We start from the raw sequence: 17,428 nt of genomic DNA on the forward strand, positions 1-17,428 counted from the left end.
TTGATCATCCCTGAATCCATTTTGACTAGTTTCGGCGTGACGTCTGTACATACGTATGTATGTCGTCGTTTAACTCAAAAACGCTTAGCCGTAGAATGCTGACACTTTGGATTTAGGACTGTTATCACATGTAGTTGTGGACCTAACCTTTTGTTTGCGATTAACTAGACCAAAAGTTCTCCAAAAAAACTCAAAATAAAAAAAAAGTTGGATTTTGGACTTTTTCTTAACTGCAGTAATCAGCCCTCATTGAGGGTTTTCAAGGATACATCAAAAGTGGTACTTATTTTTATTGGTTCCTGAGTTATACTCCAATAAAAGTTTTAATTATTAAAATATTTCGATCGTACAAGGGGAAGTTCGAATCCCACATATCCTTTTTTTAATTTTTTGTTTTTTATATAAATATATTGATTTATTAATAATCATTAATCTCTGATTGTAAAATAATATGCATATGTAATTTAATAGGCAACAAGGAAGTCATATGAGTCCACATCACATTTTTTTAACACGATTCCTAAGTAACCGAGATATTTTATTTGTAAAATAATTTTTTATTCATTCTAACAGAAAAAATGTAGAAGTGATACATCTAGAACGATTTTGGAATCAATGAAAAATTGACTCCATGTTTTTTTTTTCTAATAAAAAAATAATACCGTTAGGACACAAAAAATTGAAAGAAAAAAAAAAACAATAATGAAAAAATTAAAAGAAAGATTTATTAAATTTAAAAGAATATATACGACTAAAATGTAAATTTTTGGGATACATTTTGAAAATTTACACAAATACCTAGTTTCTAAGTTTAAGACATCCTTCAACGGCATTTTTTCCCCGTAATAATAAAACCATTTTATTTTCTATAGAACCTGTAAATTATTAATTTTTTTACCGTTTAACTTTATGGAATTTAATTTTTTTTCTAACACGTTCAATATGATAGGGTGAATAATCTTTAACCCTTATCGGGATAATAAAAACTTAATTTATTGTTCAAATAGTATTACTATTAGAAATGTATTTCTTTATTTGCACATCATTTTCCTCCAGCACAAAAAATTAGAGATGTCTGATTTTTATTTAATTAACCGACAGTTTCCAACTACTTTCTTTAAATAGCATTTTTTTTTTATAAATTAATAAAATTATTAAATTTAGGTTGTATGTAAATTCAAATAAATGTTATCGCATCGTTAAAACATTTTAAACACTTAGCCGCTTTGTTCTTCTACTTTTATTAGTAATTGTTTTCACATTTTAAAATTCTATATTTAACGAAAATTTTACAAATTACGTTTTAAACATTTAAACTCTTTGTTTTCCTATTTCTATCGGTAATTGTTTCACATTTTAAAATGATATATTGAACGAAATTTTTTACTTATCGTGTTTTCTTTTTCTTTATTCTTGAATTAATTAACTTTTTTCCGTACGGTATACTATATTACATTTTATATATGAATATTATAACAAAGATTTTCCATATAAATAATTTTATGTTTATAGTTTTATATATATATATATGCCCATTTAGTTTTAAGTGCATAGTGTTTATTTTGTGGAGTATGTATACGCGCGCGCGCGTGTTCTGTGAGCGCATGTGTCATTTCTATTATAAAGACACAACATACAAAAAAATATTTCAAAGCTATATGTATGATTGATGTATTATATATTATTGCTTCCAGGTCGGCTAGACTGTCATTAGGAAATGTCAATGACTTTCTTTGGAAATGTTTTTTAATAATAATAATAGAAACAATAACAAACGCACTAAAAAGATTATATTATATTTACATAATATAAGTTATCGAAGAAAGTAGCCGTGTTATGTCTTTACCGATGAGTTTGATATTTACAAGGTTCCCACAAATTATTAAGATTCGTTTTTCGTAACTTACTGAGCTATTTAGCAAAAATTTTCGGACACTCATATACATATATATTATGATATACTTTTTTTTGTTTTAATCTCCGAGTCCGCAGTCGAGCAATTCTTTCCGTAGAGGATGAGATGAGTATTTTGTAGCGTATGTGAAAAAGAATGCCACATGCCTGACCGGGATTCGAACCCAAGACCTTCGGGTGAAAGGCCGAGGCGCTACCACTCTCGCCACGGACGGCATATATTACGAAACTGCCGTTCATTCTACAAAATATATACATTTTTTTTTGCAGCTTTCACCAACCCAATAAATGTCTTTTTTAATTATTTATTATTACATTAAATTTTAATCTTTTAATTATTACTTTCTTTTTTAATATACATTTAAAATTAAACTTCTTTGATAAATAAATTGTTTCAGTAAATTACAATATTTAATAAGTTGCATAAAAATTAACATCGTGGTAACTAAAAGTAACACAGATAAGAAACAAAAACTAAAGCAATTTTAAAAAATAATGGCTCGTACATAAGATTGCTTAAAACATTTTCACAAAAACTAGCCTACATTATTTTCCAAAGTAAAGAAAAACAATATTTAAAAACTTGGTTTGCATAAAAATGCTAAGAAACACAGATTTCAATTTAACAAAGAATATATGTACGATCACAACTTAAATGAAAACTAAAATCATTGTGACTAAACGTAATACAGATACTCAAATTAGAACAGAATACCTTATTTTTTACAGAAAACAAACGTTATTAATAGTACATGCAATTTGTCATCAAAATAGGTTGTATTTGAAAATCATTACCTACCGATTGATCTTTTGTCCATGCGTTACGTTACGGGTGATGAGGGAGGCTTAACTCCAAATTTTTAACATCCCCCTCCCATAGATTTTTGAAAAACTCAAAAAGTTTTTGAAATGCGTTTTTCTCTGAATCTGTGCATTTTAGAGAAGTTTCTCAAACAAGAAATGTAGAGGACATTCTCCTCTACAATTAATGTATTTGAAGTTATGCCGTATAATTTGAAATTGATATACTAGATGGCGCTGAAGTTGTAAAAAGCGTTGTAAACGACTAGACCGGTTTCGAACACGTGCCCGATACACAACATTTTCACACTTTCACAAGCTACAGCTCCAAAACGGTAAGTCGTACAAGAAAATTGTTTAAATAAAAGTCGTCTGTGTTTTTGACATTAACAACTTCTAACAAATGCAATACTGACGAAAAACAATTTTTTAGGGGAAAAAACCAAAAAAACACGTTTTTTCCCTCGTCACCCCTAACATATGGAAAAAACATCAATCGGTAGGTAAGGATTTTCAAATAAAAATACTAATTGACTGTACTATAATATTTACTTGAATTTTTTTCTCTCTTTTTTTTGCTTGATGATATCGCCACATAAGGTTAAAGCTTATGCGTGGGATATGGAAATCGAATTTTTGTAGCGTTCGAAAAATGCCATGCCTGACCGGAACTCGAACCCGGGACCTCCGGATGAAAGGCGAAGATGCTTCCACTCACCCCATGTATACAAAAAAAAAAAATAATATTGAGATCTCATTACATACGTATTATTACGTACGTAGAAAACACAGGACAACTTTTCTTCAGTATCTTTAGGTTCCTAATAGTTTGCCCTTTCCTAAAAGTTTAACTTTTGCGGCTATCTGTTCTTCTTCTGCCAGCCAATATTGTAGCTGTCAAATTTTTCCTTTTAATTTCTTCTTGAAATTTCCTTTTCAGGTCTCTATTTTGTTCTTCTTGAAAGGAGTTTTTTTCTACAAGCCATTCTTCATATTGTCTTTTATAGGTTCTCACTGCAGTCAGCATTTTTTTTGGTAATGAAAACATTTTCCTTAGACCCATCATATACAATTACATCATAAACGCCCTCAAAAGGAATTGTAAAGGAAAGTAATTGTAATTTTTTAAACGAGCGTTATCGCAGATCATCTCATCGATTTTCTAACATTATCAAAATCAAAGAACAATTACTATTACTTTTGAACCGTACTTTCTTGTTCGTGGAAAAATATGACTATGATATCCCTAAATGTTTATCATTCCATAAACAAAGGAGTTATAAAGACTTGATACGTGAGTTATAAGTTCGAATTTTCATGTAGGAATTTACAAATTTTAAATAGTCGAGTCTGATTTGAATCGGCAATTCTTTGTATAATACGTGCTGTCCTGTCTTCTAGAGTCCATTACTGTAAATAATGACGTAATCCTTTTTACTGAACTCTAAACTTATAAAGTTATTACACTTCATCTGAAAATTCTGCAATATCATTCCCATTGTCATCGAGTGTCTTCATTAGTACTACTATAATGCAAAATATTGTAAACGGTAAACATTAAACATTTAATTAAACATTTTAAACTATCGCATAGGTTATAATAATGTAACTCATAAAAATAATAAATTAATAAAAACAAAAAAAAACAGATTTACTTACTTGCCGATAAAGAAGCTGAAAACGGATGAGTCGTAACAGGTCGTCTAGAAGTTGTACTGGAATTAACGATGGCAAATTGAGGATCTCCTGGATTGGAATACGTTCCGGAAGACGTTTGCCATAACGCTGCACCGTCTGTAGTAGATGCAGTCGAAATGTAAGAACCGGTCGATGTATAAATTGTCGGCGAATACGATGAAGTAGGGCCTCTTGACGACGAAGTTGTAGAAAATGTACTAAAACGTTGCGGAAATGATGGTAATAATGCTGTAGAATTCGATGAAGGTCCGGTATATTTCGGCGGTGGGGAATAATCATCGTTCGTAACTGGAATAGTAAGAAAATTAGACGTAAATAAAATTTTTATTTATTGATTTTTTTTTAAAGTAAAATTAATTAATATTTGAAACGATGAAACGTTTTGGGCAAATATATCATTTTTACACTATTCTCCGGGGTAAAGTTTAACATGATATTTCTGTCTTTTATCTGATAGATTATCTAGTATTTTTCCGTGCTCAATGTTTCAGTATGTACCATTGAAATATAGAAATACTGGAGTGGGCACTAGCGTTAGAAATCCGTGCCAACAAAGATAGCTGATAGAGGTATACCTCTTTTTGTCTACAGTCCGTTCAAAAAGTTTGTGACGATCTCTCTCATCATAAATCACAAGTTATCTTTCATAATTCAAGTTATTGTAGAAAGTTTTTATAAAAACATTTATATGATACAACGATTAACTCAACATTTATTTAATATTCATAAGCGTTGAAATTTTTCTATTAATTAAATAGAATTATGAGATTTTATCACTTAATATTAACTACAATTAAGTTTTTATGGAATCACTTTCTGAAGGGACGGTACGTTAGGTACAGTGCGCATGCGCTGCACTGTGGGACAATGAAAACTATACCTCTAAATCTATCTGTCTCACGTTCGTTTTCCGCTCACGTTGAACATAGGTTGTGCCCGTCCAGTATTTCTATATTTCAGTGATATGTACACAATTTTTAGGTTAATATATTTAGTTGCATCGTTCCAATCCTTTTCAAAAATATCAATAGTTGTCAATTTTATTGTTTTGATAACTTTTTTTTATAATAAAATGTTAAATATGAAAAAAAGAAATAAAAATTACTGAAATCTGCGTGAAAAAAAATCAGATTATATATATATATATATACTAGCAGACCCGGCAATGCTTCGCTATCGCTCTCTCTCTCTCTCTCTCTCTCTATATATATATATATATATATATATATAGAGAGAGAGAGAGAGAGAGAGAGAGTGAGAGAGAATTTAAATGAACACAATTGAAAATTTGATAAAAAAATTAAAAAACTGAACTTCACAAATTCTACTCCTCACTTATTCTCCTTCCCCTTTTCCTTTTCCAACTTCTCCCTGTTACCCTTCTCCCAGTTTCCTTTTCCCCTTTCCCGTTTTCCCCTTTTCTCTTTCACCTTTTCCCCGTTTTCCATTTCCCCCTTTTTCCCTTTTGCCCGCGCGTAAACCGGTCCATTAGTTTTTTGGTCTTTAGGGGACACACATACGAACATGCCTTTTATATAAATATATATATATATATATAGAATAAAAAAGTCAGTTTGTATATTTGTTTGTTTGGTAAATATCTCGACACCGTCCCCACATAGCGGGTATAGTTTTTGCAAAAATATTTCTTTTCCCGTAACTAATATTCATATTCTGAATATGAACCAAATCGGTCCATAAATATATTTTTTCTAAATATCTCAACCCCAGCGCCATCTAGCGGATTCATTTTTTTGCAGAGAATTCTTTCCATGTAAGTAACACGTATTCTGAATAAGAGGCAAATCGGACCATAAATACACCTTTTCGCAATATCTCGACGCCAGCGCCACCTAATGGGTTTCCATAAAGTTTCATCGCTATCGGATGAACGGTTTAGGAAGACATAAGAATCATACAGACAGGCAAATATTCATATATATATATATATATATATATATATATATATATATATATATATAAAGTGTTTTTTTCCTAGCATATCCCGTCGCGAGTTCGCCCACAATATTGATGTAGCTTTACTCGCAATGCTTTTTTAATAGCAAACTTATTTTTTCATAAATAAAAAATATTTAATCGACAATATTATTATATTTATATTTTCATTAAATCCTGATAAAACGGTAAATAATTTTTTTTATGAAAAATACTGAAGGAATATACGGTAATACAATGAATTGTTGCCCAAAAATTAAATAAAGGAAAACAAAGAAAGGAAGATAAGAAAATTGAACAATATTTCTTAGACCAATCCATTTTATGAATGAATTAAAATAGTTCGAGAAAGATAAAAAAAAAAATTATTACAATCCCAAATATAGCATCCCCATCGCGGCTTCGCTCGTGCTTTATGGTTACTTGCGCTTCCCGTCACGATCAGAGGGTCATGGCTCGCTTCGCTCTCCCTTCCCGTTTTCTCCAGTTTTCCTTTTCTTTCTCCCGTTTCTCTTTCCCTTACTTCCCTTTCCCACATTTTCCTTTCCTCTTCCCTCTTTCCCGTTTTTCCCTTTCTCCGTTCTTCCCCGCGCGTAAATCGGTCCAGTAGTGTTTTTAGTCTATAGCGGACACATATCGGAAACGTTGCAATGGAATCGTAAAATATTTAGTATAGCGTATGTTGCTTTTACATCCAACAGATAGCGCTGTTAACACGAAATTTATTTTTTTATCGATTTGAACCCTTTAAAATCAAAATTTTGCAAAATCCTTTCTCAGTGTACGCCTACTTAAGAGATACAAAGGTACCCTGAAAATTTCATGTCTCTACCTGTAATAGTTTTGGTTGTACGTTGATTATGAGTCAATGAATCGGTCAGGACATTCATTCTCTTTTATATAACAGAAATATATAATTTTTTTTTTTTTTATGTGAAACGTCTTTAAAATCGTACCGAAACATACGGGTACCAGAACAGAAATTTGTAGCGTAACGAAAAGGTTTATATCGTCCTGCCTGAATAACTCCCTAACTGTTAGTCTCACAGACGTAAATGCGGTGACTTTATAACTTACATTGTCAGCTCGGCGATACTACTTTGAGTTTGCGTCACTGTTTATCGAATTAAAATTTACCAGTCTAATAAATTCCATGTAAGTGCTATTAAAAGCAATAAAAATAATAAATATTTTTATATAAATAGTACATATATTTGTTTTCTCCTGTTTAACCGTTCTTGAAATTACAACCTCGTGCACTAATCTAATGGAGTGTTAGTACATTATTAACTTATTACGTTTAACCATGTTAAACTATATTATTTTATTTTAAAACAATTTTTATTTCTTTTCAACGGATTCTATTTTTATATATTTACAATTCTTTATTTATAAAAAAAAAAAAAAAAAAAAAAAAAAAAAAAAAAAAAAAAAAAAAAAAAAAATAGAAACGGCTATGAAATTTCAACCCAAAATGTAGTACTGCTAAAAGAAAAAACTCTCAGCCGTAAAAATATTTAAAAAATAATATTTTAAGGTTTTTCAATATTTCCTGTAATTATATACAAATTCAAGTATTTTATGAGATAATATAGAATATTTTTTCGATGAAATGTAACGTTTCGCTCTTTCAAATACAGTAGAAATATAGTGTTTTATTTATATATTTTTCATACCTCTTACCAAGGGACAATAAGTTAATGAGCTTTTTTTTTAATAGTAGGTTGGTTATCTATAAATATGCCTAATTGTTTTAAAGTTCATTAACCTTTAAAAAAAAAAAAGACAATGCGTTATGGTTAAAAATTTGTTCTTATTTATTTATCGCGTGTACTGTTTACAAGTTTCTTTTTAATGTATAGAAAAAAAAGACAATAATAATGAAATTCTGAATTTGAGAATTAAGCATAACAGTAATTGTATCTAATTTTAACTGATTGAAAATAAAACAGACAGATATATATGTTAAATTTAATTAATGAAATTTGTAGAGTATTTAATCTCTTCTTTTTTTTATTGCTTACTAATAGTTTGTTTTCCAGTTAGCCACAAGCCTAAACAACTCTATGTCGCAGTTCCTTTGATAACGATATAAATGAACGTTTGCTTCTTCTTACAGCCTATTATTTTTTCCTTCCAGGAAGGAGTTTAACATGTTAACGTAACAGTTAAAGCGTCGTTTTATATAATACAAAATTAAATTTTGTATTATAACTAGTTTTATCGACGGTTATATTAAACTAGTATAATTTCAATAAGCGTTAGAATCCTTTGACATCCATTTTTTCTCCCAAGTTCTCATTACTTTCAATTTAATTTTTTTTTCCGGTAAAACAATTAAACTGTTCCATAAAATATTTAAAAACATCTAAATTTAGAATCTATCGATCAAACAAAGCGAAATAGGAAAAATCTACGTGTATTTCAGGAGGAGTTAGGATAAATAATCGTATTCCACAGCCATTTTTTTGCATTCGGCTAATCGCAAGCCTTTACACAAGGAAGAAAGTTTGAGGACGGGTTCGTATATCGTCGACTTATACAAAAACGAATGGAAGGTTTGTTCCCTGTCTTTGTCGACCGAACTGTCGGCTGGCTTCGGCGGGACTGGCGAGCGGGGTTTGTTGTACTATCTTACCGGAAGACATCATACGATTACTAACATAACACATTTGTATATAAAACATAAACCAAACAGACAAGTACGACACAATGACTACTACACTAGACGCAATAATTGGCGAGGGGCAAACTTTCAGTTCGCGTATGCACGTTTACGCTAAAAGAAGTAACGATTTTTTATCCGCAGTACGGTTTCGTAGGCGAGTCAAAATTACGTAAAACTTGCAAAGTCGTAAACAAAGATAAATAAATTCTACCCGTACGAAGCAAACAGCACCACCTAATGAAATTCCTGTCCTGCTCATTAGATTATTTAGCCGATTTGGTCGAGCCTGCGGAAACATTTCATCCGAATAACATAAAATATTTACCGGTTCCGTAGATTTAATTTTCAACTTAAACCGAATTATAGAACGTTGTTTTAACTTATAACCGGTGAAAAGAAACAATTATTTTTAGATTATAACTTTAATCCTTTCGGATACAAACGTTCTGCTTACAAACGATCGAGCGATTTGGGGACTTCGGAAACAACAAATTATTTATCAACAATTTTCCGTTAATTAATTTAAACATTTGCAAAAAAAAACGCTTTCCCCATAAACTAAAGTACCGACAAAACAACAAGTTCAGATATCTTACAGATTATCTCTTGCCCATCTGTATATAATTATACTCGACTGAACTTAGAGAGTCGGAAAAATCCGTTGTAACGATACATGTTTAAGTAAAAATAAAATTTAGAACAGAATAGAAAATCGTGGTGGATTGCATCAAACCGTTCGGTTGAATTTTGATTAAAAATAATTTGTAGAACGAAGAGAAAAGCGGAGGAAATATAACTTACTTCAGTCGACTGTCTTAAGCTAACATACGATTAAATGTCACAGGAAATGAGTAACAGGTATATAAAAGATTACGAAATTTGAAGAACTAAAAACGGAAAATTGTGGTAAGATCAATCAATAATCCACTAAATGAATGAAGAAACAACCTTTTCCGTAGTCAAACTAACGTAACTGTCAAATGTACTAACGTATATGTCATATGAACTAATATTAATCCTACTTATTTCTTTGTATGACATTTTTTTCCGGAAATATACTATATCATGATAATTAAAAAAATTTAGTTCAACGAACAAAAGTTAAACCTTTTGAAAGACAAAATAGGTCAATTTTTTAAAATATGTTTTGCATTGTTGAAACTCTTTTAAACACCTATAGAAAGTATATCTATCTTATCTACGTCAATTTTCTAATGGTTTTGTGTTTAAATTATTTATTCTATAGCACAGTTAGATGATAAATTAATTAGTTCTTCTGTAATTTACTTACAGCTAAGGTTCAAATTCCAATTAAAAATATTCCTTGTCAAAGCCCAATCGACGCGCAGGGTGGAAATGGATTGCCGGAACGGCGAGCGACCTTTCTTAGTATCAACGTCGTTCAATCGCGGTACTCTGTCCCCACCGATCTACTATCAGTAATACCGACACGCTTTTTAGAATCCCAGCAATATTACTTTGCCTATTAGTTTACGCACCGCTAAAATCGGACGAGTAATACTTATGAAATCTTCTTAGTTACTAGATATTTTGTACGTCAAATATGCGTTTATTTTTAGTCGTGTCGAGTGTTAACTTTTTAGGGGTCTAACGGAATTCCCCTAGGAGAATTCCCCTAGAGTAACCAAATCGTCTGTACAAAATCGATATTTTTTAATTAAATATTCTATTTTTAATGCGTACGATGAGAAAGTTTTTTATTTTGCCGTACCTGTGATGGTTTTCGGTGACTTGATGCGAATAACAAGGTTCTCCTAGAAACGACGTAGCTATTCTTAAAGACTAAGAAGCATCCTACTACGCCAGGGTTATTAGGATAAATAAGAAATAGTTTTTCGTTGGTTTTTTCACCGAACATAGTATACATTAAATTCAGAAAATTAAAAAGCAGACGTACAAATATTCACAACTACACAAGGTCATTCGTACCTCTCTCTTCACCCCATTTTGGTGGTTTATGGGAAAGCTCAATCAAAAGCGTTAAATTTCATATGCGTCGTGTAAATGGACAAAACCAAAACCTCTATCTTCAGGACACTTTCTTATAGGATGTCCACTCACTTCCTTCTCTGAACCCAATTACCAAAAAATTAATTATTCTAATTTAGATGGCTATAAGCCTGAAGATAATATCTATTATTCATTTAATAGTCAAACTATTTCTAATCGTAGCGTACTTATATCACTTGATCCATTTCTGGATAATTTAGGCTTACTTCGTTTAGGATGCAGATTAAAACAATTGTTTTTCGTGATATAGGGGATAAAATATAATTTTTAAATGGATTACCTGGAATGAATTTTATTCGTACAATAATAATTCTAATATACATGATGGAACCACATAGACTGCAACCATTATAACCGATCCCGATGCAAACTTTACCGGAATATATATGACATTCAGTCTTATTGGTAAACCTTTTTCTTACCGTAGCAACCGGGAAAAAACTTTCAGAGAAAAGATATGTTAAGAAGTTTTTATTATTTTGGCTTTAATTCGGCCGCTTTAACGTGATAGTGAATATGATGCATTGCTTTTCGAAAGAAATGACACAAAGATTTATAGGTTTATATTAAGTCGTTTTTTCGCGTCAATTAATACAACTGAGGTACGGGTGACACAAATCAGTGGCTTTCTATGAAAGTGATGTTCACTGTTCAGTCCGGTACTGAAGAATGAAAATGCCACGTGTAGGGTCGAATCAGCTACATTTCATCGAAATTACCATTATAAATAACCGTATATTTGAATCGCCGATCGTAACCTATTTTCTTCTGGAAATGGAAATCTGTTAGTTTTTCTTTTGTTATTTTATTTTTGAGTACCACTTAATTTTACTTCAGGTCATTAATCTTTAAGTATATAACCGTTAATTCTCACCGGATATCTGACGAAGAAACGAAAGGATTTTAGGACGTATTCTACAGGTTAAAATATAGAAGTTCATTTAAAAACTTGTCCGATAACGCTTCGTTTCTGAGTTATTGAGCTTGCGAAAATTGTCGCCCTGATTTTTGCTCGGAGGATAAAATGAAGCCATGCTGTAATTTTTGTAACTTAAATTAAGAAATAAATTAGAACCGGTTCTCTAGTATCAGATGTACAATATAATAATTGGTTTTATGTAAAATAACTGTAATAAAAACTTACTCAAAACAAGCAAATACAAAAGAAGTGAGGATAATTTAAGATACAAAATTATAACTGGTGTAAAAGAAAAAAATATTTTCGTACTATCAGCATTTAATGATATCGGCGAAACGATCACAAACTATGAAAAATCATGCATAAGAAAATAAAAGGTAAATAAAATTATATTATTATCTTTTTGTTAAAAAATCTATACCACTTAAACTAACGACTCGGACTGCCCACTACGACTTAATGTACGTAGTATCTATTTTTGTTTTCTTCTTTTAATCGACGATAATAATAATAATAATGATAATTACCTTGTGAATTCCATAAGTTTTGGGTTGCTTGTGATGAAACATCTCCGGCCGGAGTTGGACTCGATGATGAAAAATATTGCGGGATCGGTGTGCCCGGATAACCAACGCCTCCACGACCATACATCGGGCTGTTGAAATTTAAAAAGACAAAAAGATAAGCAAAAGTCAACATCATATAATTAATTATTTCTTAACTAGTTAAAATAAATTTTAACAGTTTAATAAATACATTAACAATTAGAAGCAAGTAGATGTAGTTAGAAATAAACCTACATAAGAACTATATTATTTTATTTATAAGTTGGTATTCCTGGCATCAGTTTTAAACAGCTGATCGACAACAGCTATCTTATTTATTGGTTTGCTAGGCATTTCTCCCATTCGTCGCCCTAATGCATAAGAACGAATGTCTGTACCACAAACGGCTACTGAGCCTCGAAGCAGTTTAGCGACCAGTGTCCTTAATAGTTTCTAGAGCTTACCTAACAGCGTGAGCGGACTAAACGCGGTGTCATACACCACCGGCTTACGAGGCCAACAGCTCACTTGTGTCATATATTTACTAAAATGGGTAGGCGCACCCTGTCAACTACTAAAAATATATATGACATCCGTAAAATAAAACTTACTTTTGTCTAGACAACATTTCGCTGCCACGCCTAGGTCGCTGAATGCCAGAAAGTACCTGTCCACCATATTGAAACGCTTGGAGCCCTAATTGGCTAGTAGTCAGCCACCGCATCAAGTAACTCCCATACGGTCTGAAAATGCGGCTCTCGCCACATTGACTCACCGCTTGTGAGTGGCCAATTTTCCCCCTTCACCACTGTTCCAGGGTGAACTGGTCTCTGACACCCCCTCCCTCCACCAAAGAGCAGGGCAGTCAAATATCAGGTGTTCATTTCACTGGACCTCCCGCAGACGCACAGCTAATCAGCTGCCAGGCGAAACCGAAAACTGTCTTTCAAATTATCATTTAACATCAATAATCAAATCCTCTTGAAAATACACTTTTTAAGAACGCCCCTTCTCTGAAATTTGTAGTTTCCGCAGAATAAAAGGATCAAAACTTCGACTTACTTGCTAAGTGCAAAGATGGAATGTAAAATTTTAAGAGTTTTTTTTAATTATAAGAATCATAATAGTGTAATGAGCCAAGTATAATAATAGCCATTAATGCACGAGTGTGAAGTAAGTTACGAGACGAGCCTTTAAGTATGTCGTAAACTTCGTAAGCGAGCATTATATTTTACGAGCATTAATTGTATACCGTATTTTTTTCTACGACTGAGAAAATACTGGAATTGTTGATTTAAATCAATGGTAGAATACATTATTCAACCCACCGGGTTGGTCTAGTAGTAAACGCTTCTTCCCAAATCAGCTGATTTGGAAGTAGAGAGTTCTAGCGTTCAAGTCTTTGTAAAGGCAGCTACTTTTATGTGGATTTGAATACTAGATAGTAGATACCTGTGTTCTTTAGTGGTTGGTTCTCAATTAACCACACATCTCAGGTATGGTCGAACTGAGACTGTGCAAGATACTATACTTCATTTACATTCATACATATCATCCTTTGAAGTAACACCTGAACGGTAATTCCCGGAGGCTAAAAATAGGAAAAGTATAAAATACATTATTTACGGAATAATCTTTTTTTTTCAAAATATTTATTAAATAATACCTTTCTTGGCGATAAGTTTTATCATAAGTTCTGCCTTTTGCTTAATATCGATCTGTGTTAAAAACATTTCTTCCTCAGAATCTGACATAATTAACAAAAGGATAAACAGTATAATATAGAATCTTAGTTACCTATCGATGAACTTTCAAATTAACCTCTCCTCCTTTTTAACTACTAAATCGAATTAAAATTAAAGTAAAAAAAAAACAGCTGACAGTTATTAAACATTATACCCGCCTCTAATCGGTAAGCTGTTGAAAAGAGTAGGCATTTAATTAGCTGAACATGTGTTCCGTAATGAAAATTTATTTCATAATAAACCATAATGATCCTCATTATGGTACAGGTTCCAGCCGTATAATTCTAACGGTATAATACAGCCGTAGAAAAAAAGGTTTTACAAATCGTAAAACCGAATTCGAAAAGTAATCGAATTATTATTGCCAGAGATTAAATCCCTACCTTTACATAATTTTAGCTGTAAATCTTTAAAAATAAAGGGTTTTTAAAAATATTTTTACGTTAAAATTTACGTTGTTATGTTGATTTAACCATGTATAGGTATAACGCAAGATAGCTTTCATTAAAACTTGATTTAAAAAAAAAAAAACGTTATTTCTTACGGTATAAACTAGAAAATGAAACTCGAGTAGGGTAGGCATGTATACGCGAAACACTAATCGCTTTAGAAAATTGAATAGCCTTTTCTTAAATCCATATCAGGCTTAATAGGAAAAATGTAAACCATTTATCTTCTTCTAGTCGAAGTTTAATGTGAAATTCAGATCTTGTAGTAAAAGCTGTGCTCTATTCTTTAAAAAAAGATGTTTATTAAGTAATATTATTCTCAAAGAAAAAAATCTGTTAGATAGACCTGTATTAACTTTATATGCACCACAGTTAGTTATAAGGAAGTTCGGGGAGATATTACAAAAATTAATGGAATATTTTCTGTGAAAATCGATGCGTTTTACCTAGATTACTTATATCACTCGGCTGGAGTAACTAAGTTTTACCGATTTACAAACAGTATTTAAAGTGTCTTCAATAGTACGCCTAATTTTTTTTTTTGTTCAAAATAAAACAGAAAAGTGAAAAACCCAGCAAAATTAAAAAACCTTGCTTTTTTTTCTTTTTTTTTGGGGGGGGAGGTACTTTCATCTTAGGAAGTTAAGGCCTTTCTTACATGTTTTTCTTTAGCTCAATTTCGTTCCGGTTAACGGATAGTACACATGCGTAGGACCCACCAGGTTAGTATAGAAGTGAACTTATCATCGCAAATCAGCTGATTTCGAAGTCGCGACTTCTAAGGTTCAAATCCTAATAAAGGCAGATACTTTTATACGGATTTGAATACTATTTCGTGGATACCGGTGTTCTTTGGTGGTTGGATTTCAATTAATCTAGCATCTCAGGAACGGTCGACCTGAGAATGTACAAGACTATACTTCATTTACATTTATACATATCATCCTCATTTATACTCTGAAGTAATATCTTACGGTTATTCCGCAGGCTAAACAGAAGAAAGAAAAAGTACACATGCGTCGACGGTGGAGAGTAATGCACATATATGCAAGTACACGTAGCGCAAAAGTAGTAGAATTTTGGGATGAATATCGATGTAGTCGATCAATCAGGAACGCAAGGATAGTGGGACTTTGTTTTCTCCCTACTAAGTGCAGAACCTGGACAATTATCCCTGCTGTTGTGTCTTTCTATTTTATCTGTCGAGTTATCATCTGTTTTGTGGCGGTTATAGATTGCGTTTCGATCCCTTAGATCGATGAGAAACAATTGACTGGGGCCGATACGGGGATACGAAGCGTGCACGTGATTTACTCCCGTAAATATTTAAACTCGTAGTAATAAAAATAACAAAATTAAATTGCTTTAAAACAAATCTAAAAAAATGGATTACCAAATAAACATAAATAGAAGGTAATTTTGTTTTTAACAAAAAAATATGTATAATGTTGTCCGTTTTCGCAAAACCCAACGAAAAGGGGTGCGATCTCAGTTCTATTTTGCACCTTACCTTACCTTTAGTTCATTCAAAGCGATTAACTAGATATTGTATATTGTAGCTGTCATTTCCATTTTGGATCAAAACCTTTGTCATGTTTTAAGAATTTATGTAGATATTGAATATGAAAGCGCGCTCCGTGCTTTTCATTGTGGTCTTGCGAAAATAAACTTTATACATATTATTTTGCCGAAACCTAAATTATCTTCTATTTATGTTTACTGTGTAATCCATTTTGTTTTTATATTAGATTTATTATAATTTAAAAAAATGTTTTTTTTATTTAATGATTTGGTTTACCGACCCAAGATTTATAATCTAATATAATCTTTAGAAAAGATAATCTAATCTAATCAATATTATAATTTTTGTTTTTTTTGGTACACTTTATTATTAAACAAATAAAAAATAATACCTTACAGAGTACCGTACGTATTCTGTATAATGAGGAGGGGTTCAATATATCTTATGACTCGTTCGAAATGAATTTTTTTTTTTTAACCTCGGGGATCACCGTTAGTTATTGCTTCAGAGGATGAAATGAATGATTCGTAACGTGTGTGAAAATGCCATATCTGATCGGGATTCGAACCAGGGATAAATTAATTAATTTATCGTAGTAAAAGAGCATAGAAGATGCTTTTTTTTAACAGAGAATAATAAAAGGGTTTTGATTAATGTACACATATAACTGTTAAACTCGAATTTTTATGCCGCGATATATACCCTAATGATATTCTGATATATGAAAGTCCAATCCGCAAAATCCAAATAAAGAGTTAATTATAATTCGAACTTAGCTCACCCTTGGTAGTTCGAATTTTTATGCCGCGATATATACCCTAATGATATTCTGATATATGAAAGTCCAATCCGCAAAATCCAAATAAAGAGTTAATTATAATTCGAACTTAGCTCACCCTTGGTAGTAGTAGTACTTATATCGTTTCATTACAGTCATTTTTGTTATTTTTATGAAGACGCAGTTTCTCCCTCTGCGTTTTGTTTTTCGTAAGAGCCAACCTTTTGTCGGCTTATACTAAATTTTAAATAAAAATAAAATGAAAAGTGTAAATAAATTAGAATAAGTATTGCAATTAATTTTTTTTCGACTTAACTTTCAAGCGTTAAATTAGAGGTATGAACATCTATGAAAATCACAAAACAATAATTAAATTTATCTCGTCAAAGACAGCAATTCGTT

The 17,428-nt window shown here is 31.5% G+C and overlaps 1 protein-coding gene across 3 annotated transcripts in view; it reads right to left on the bottom strand.

The window, feature by feature from the left end:
• LOC142333416 (uncharacterized) overlaps positions 1-17,428 on the bottom strand; it is a 319,340-nt gene that overhangs the window by 69,302 nt on the left and 232,610 nt on the right. For all 3 annotated transcript variants that reach the window (XM_075380474.1, XM_075380475.1, XM_075380476.1), the window contains exons 3-4: positions 12,515-12,642; positions 4,375-4,701 (exon numbers count right to left, since the gene is read on the bottom strand). In XM_075380474.1, the coding sequence (XP_075236589.1) occupies positions 4,375-4,701; positions 12,515-12,642 (455 nt within the window). The remainder of the gene's footprint in view (positions 1-4,374; positions 4,702-12,514; positions 12,643-17,428) is intronic.

Source organism: Lycorma delicatula, chromosome 12 (genome assembly GCF_047948215.1).
Source record: "Lycorma delicatula isolate Av1 chromosome 12, ASM4794821v1, whole genome shotgun sequence".
Taxonomy (NCBI): Eukaryota; Metazoa; Arthropoda; class Insecta; order Hemiptera; family Fulgoridae; genus Lycorma; species Lycorma delicatula.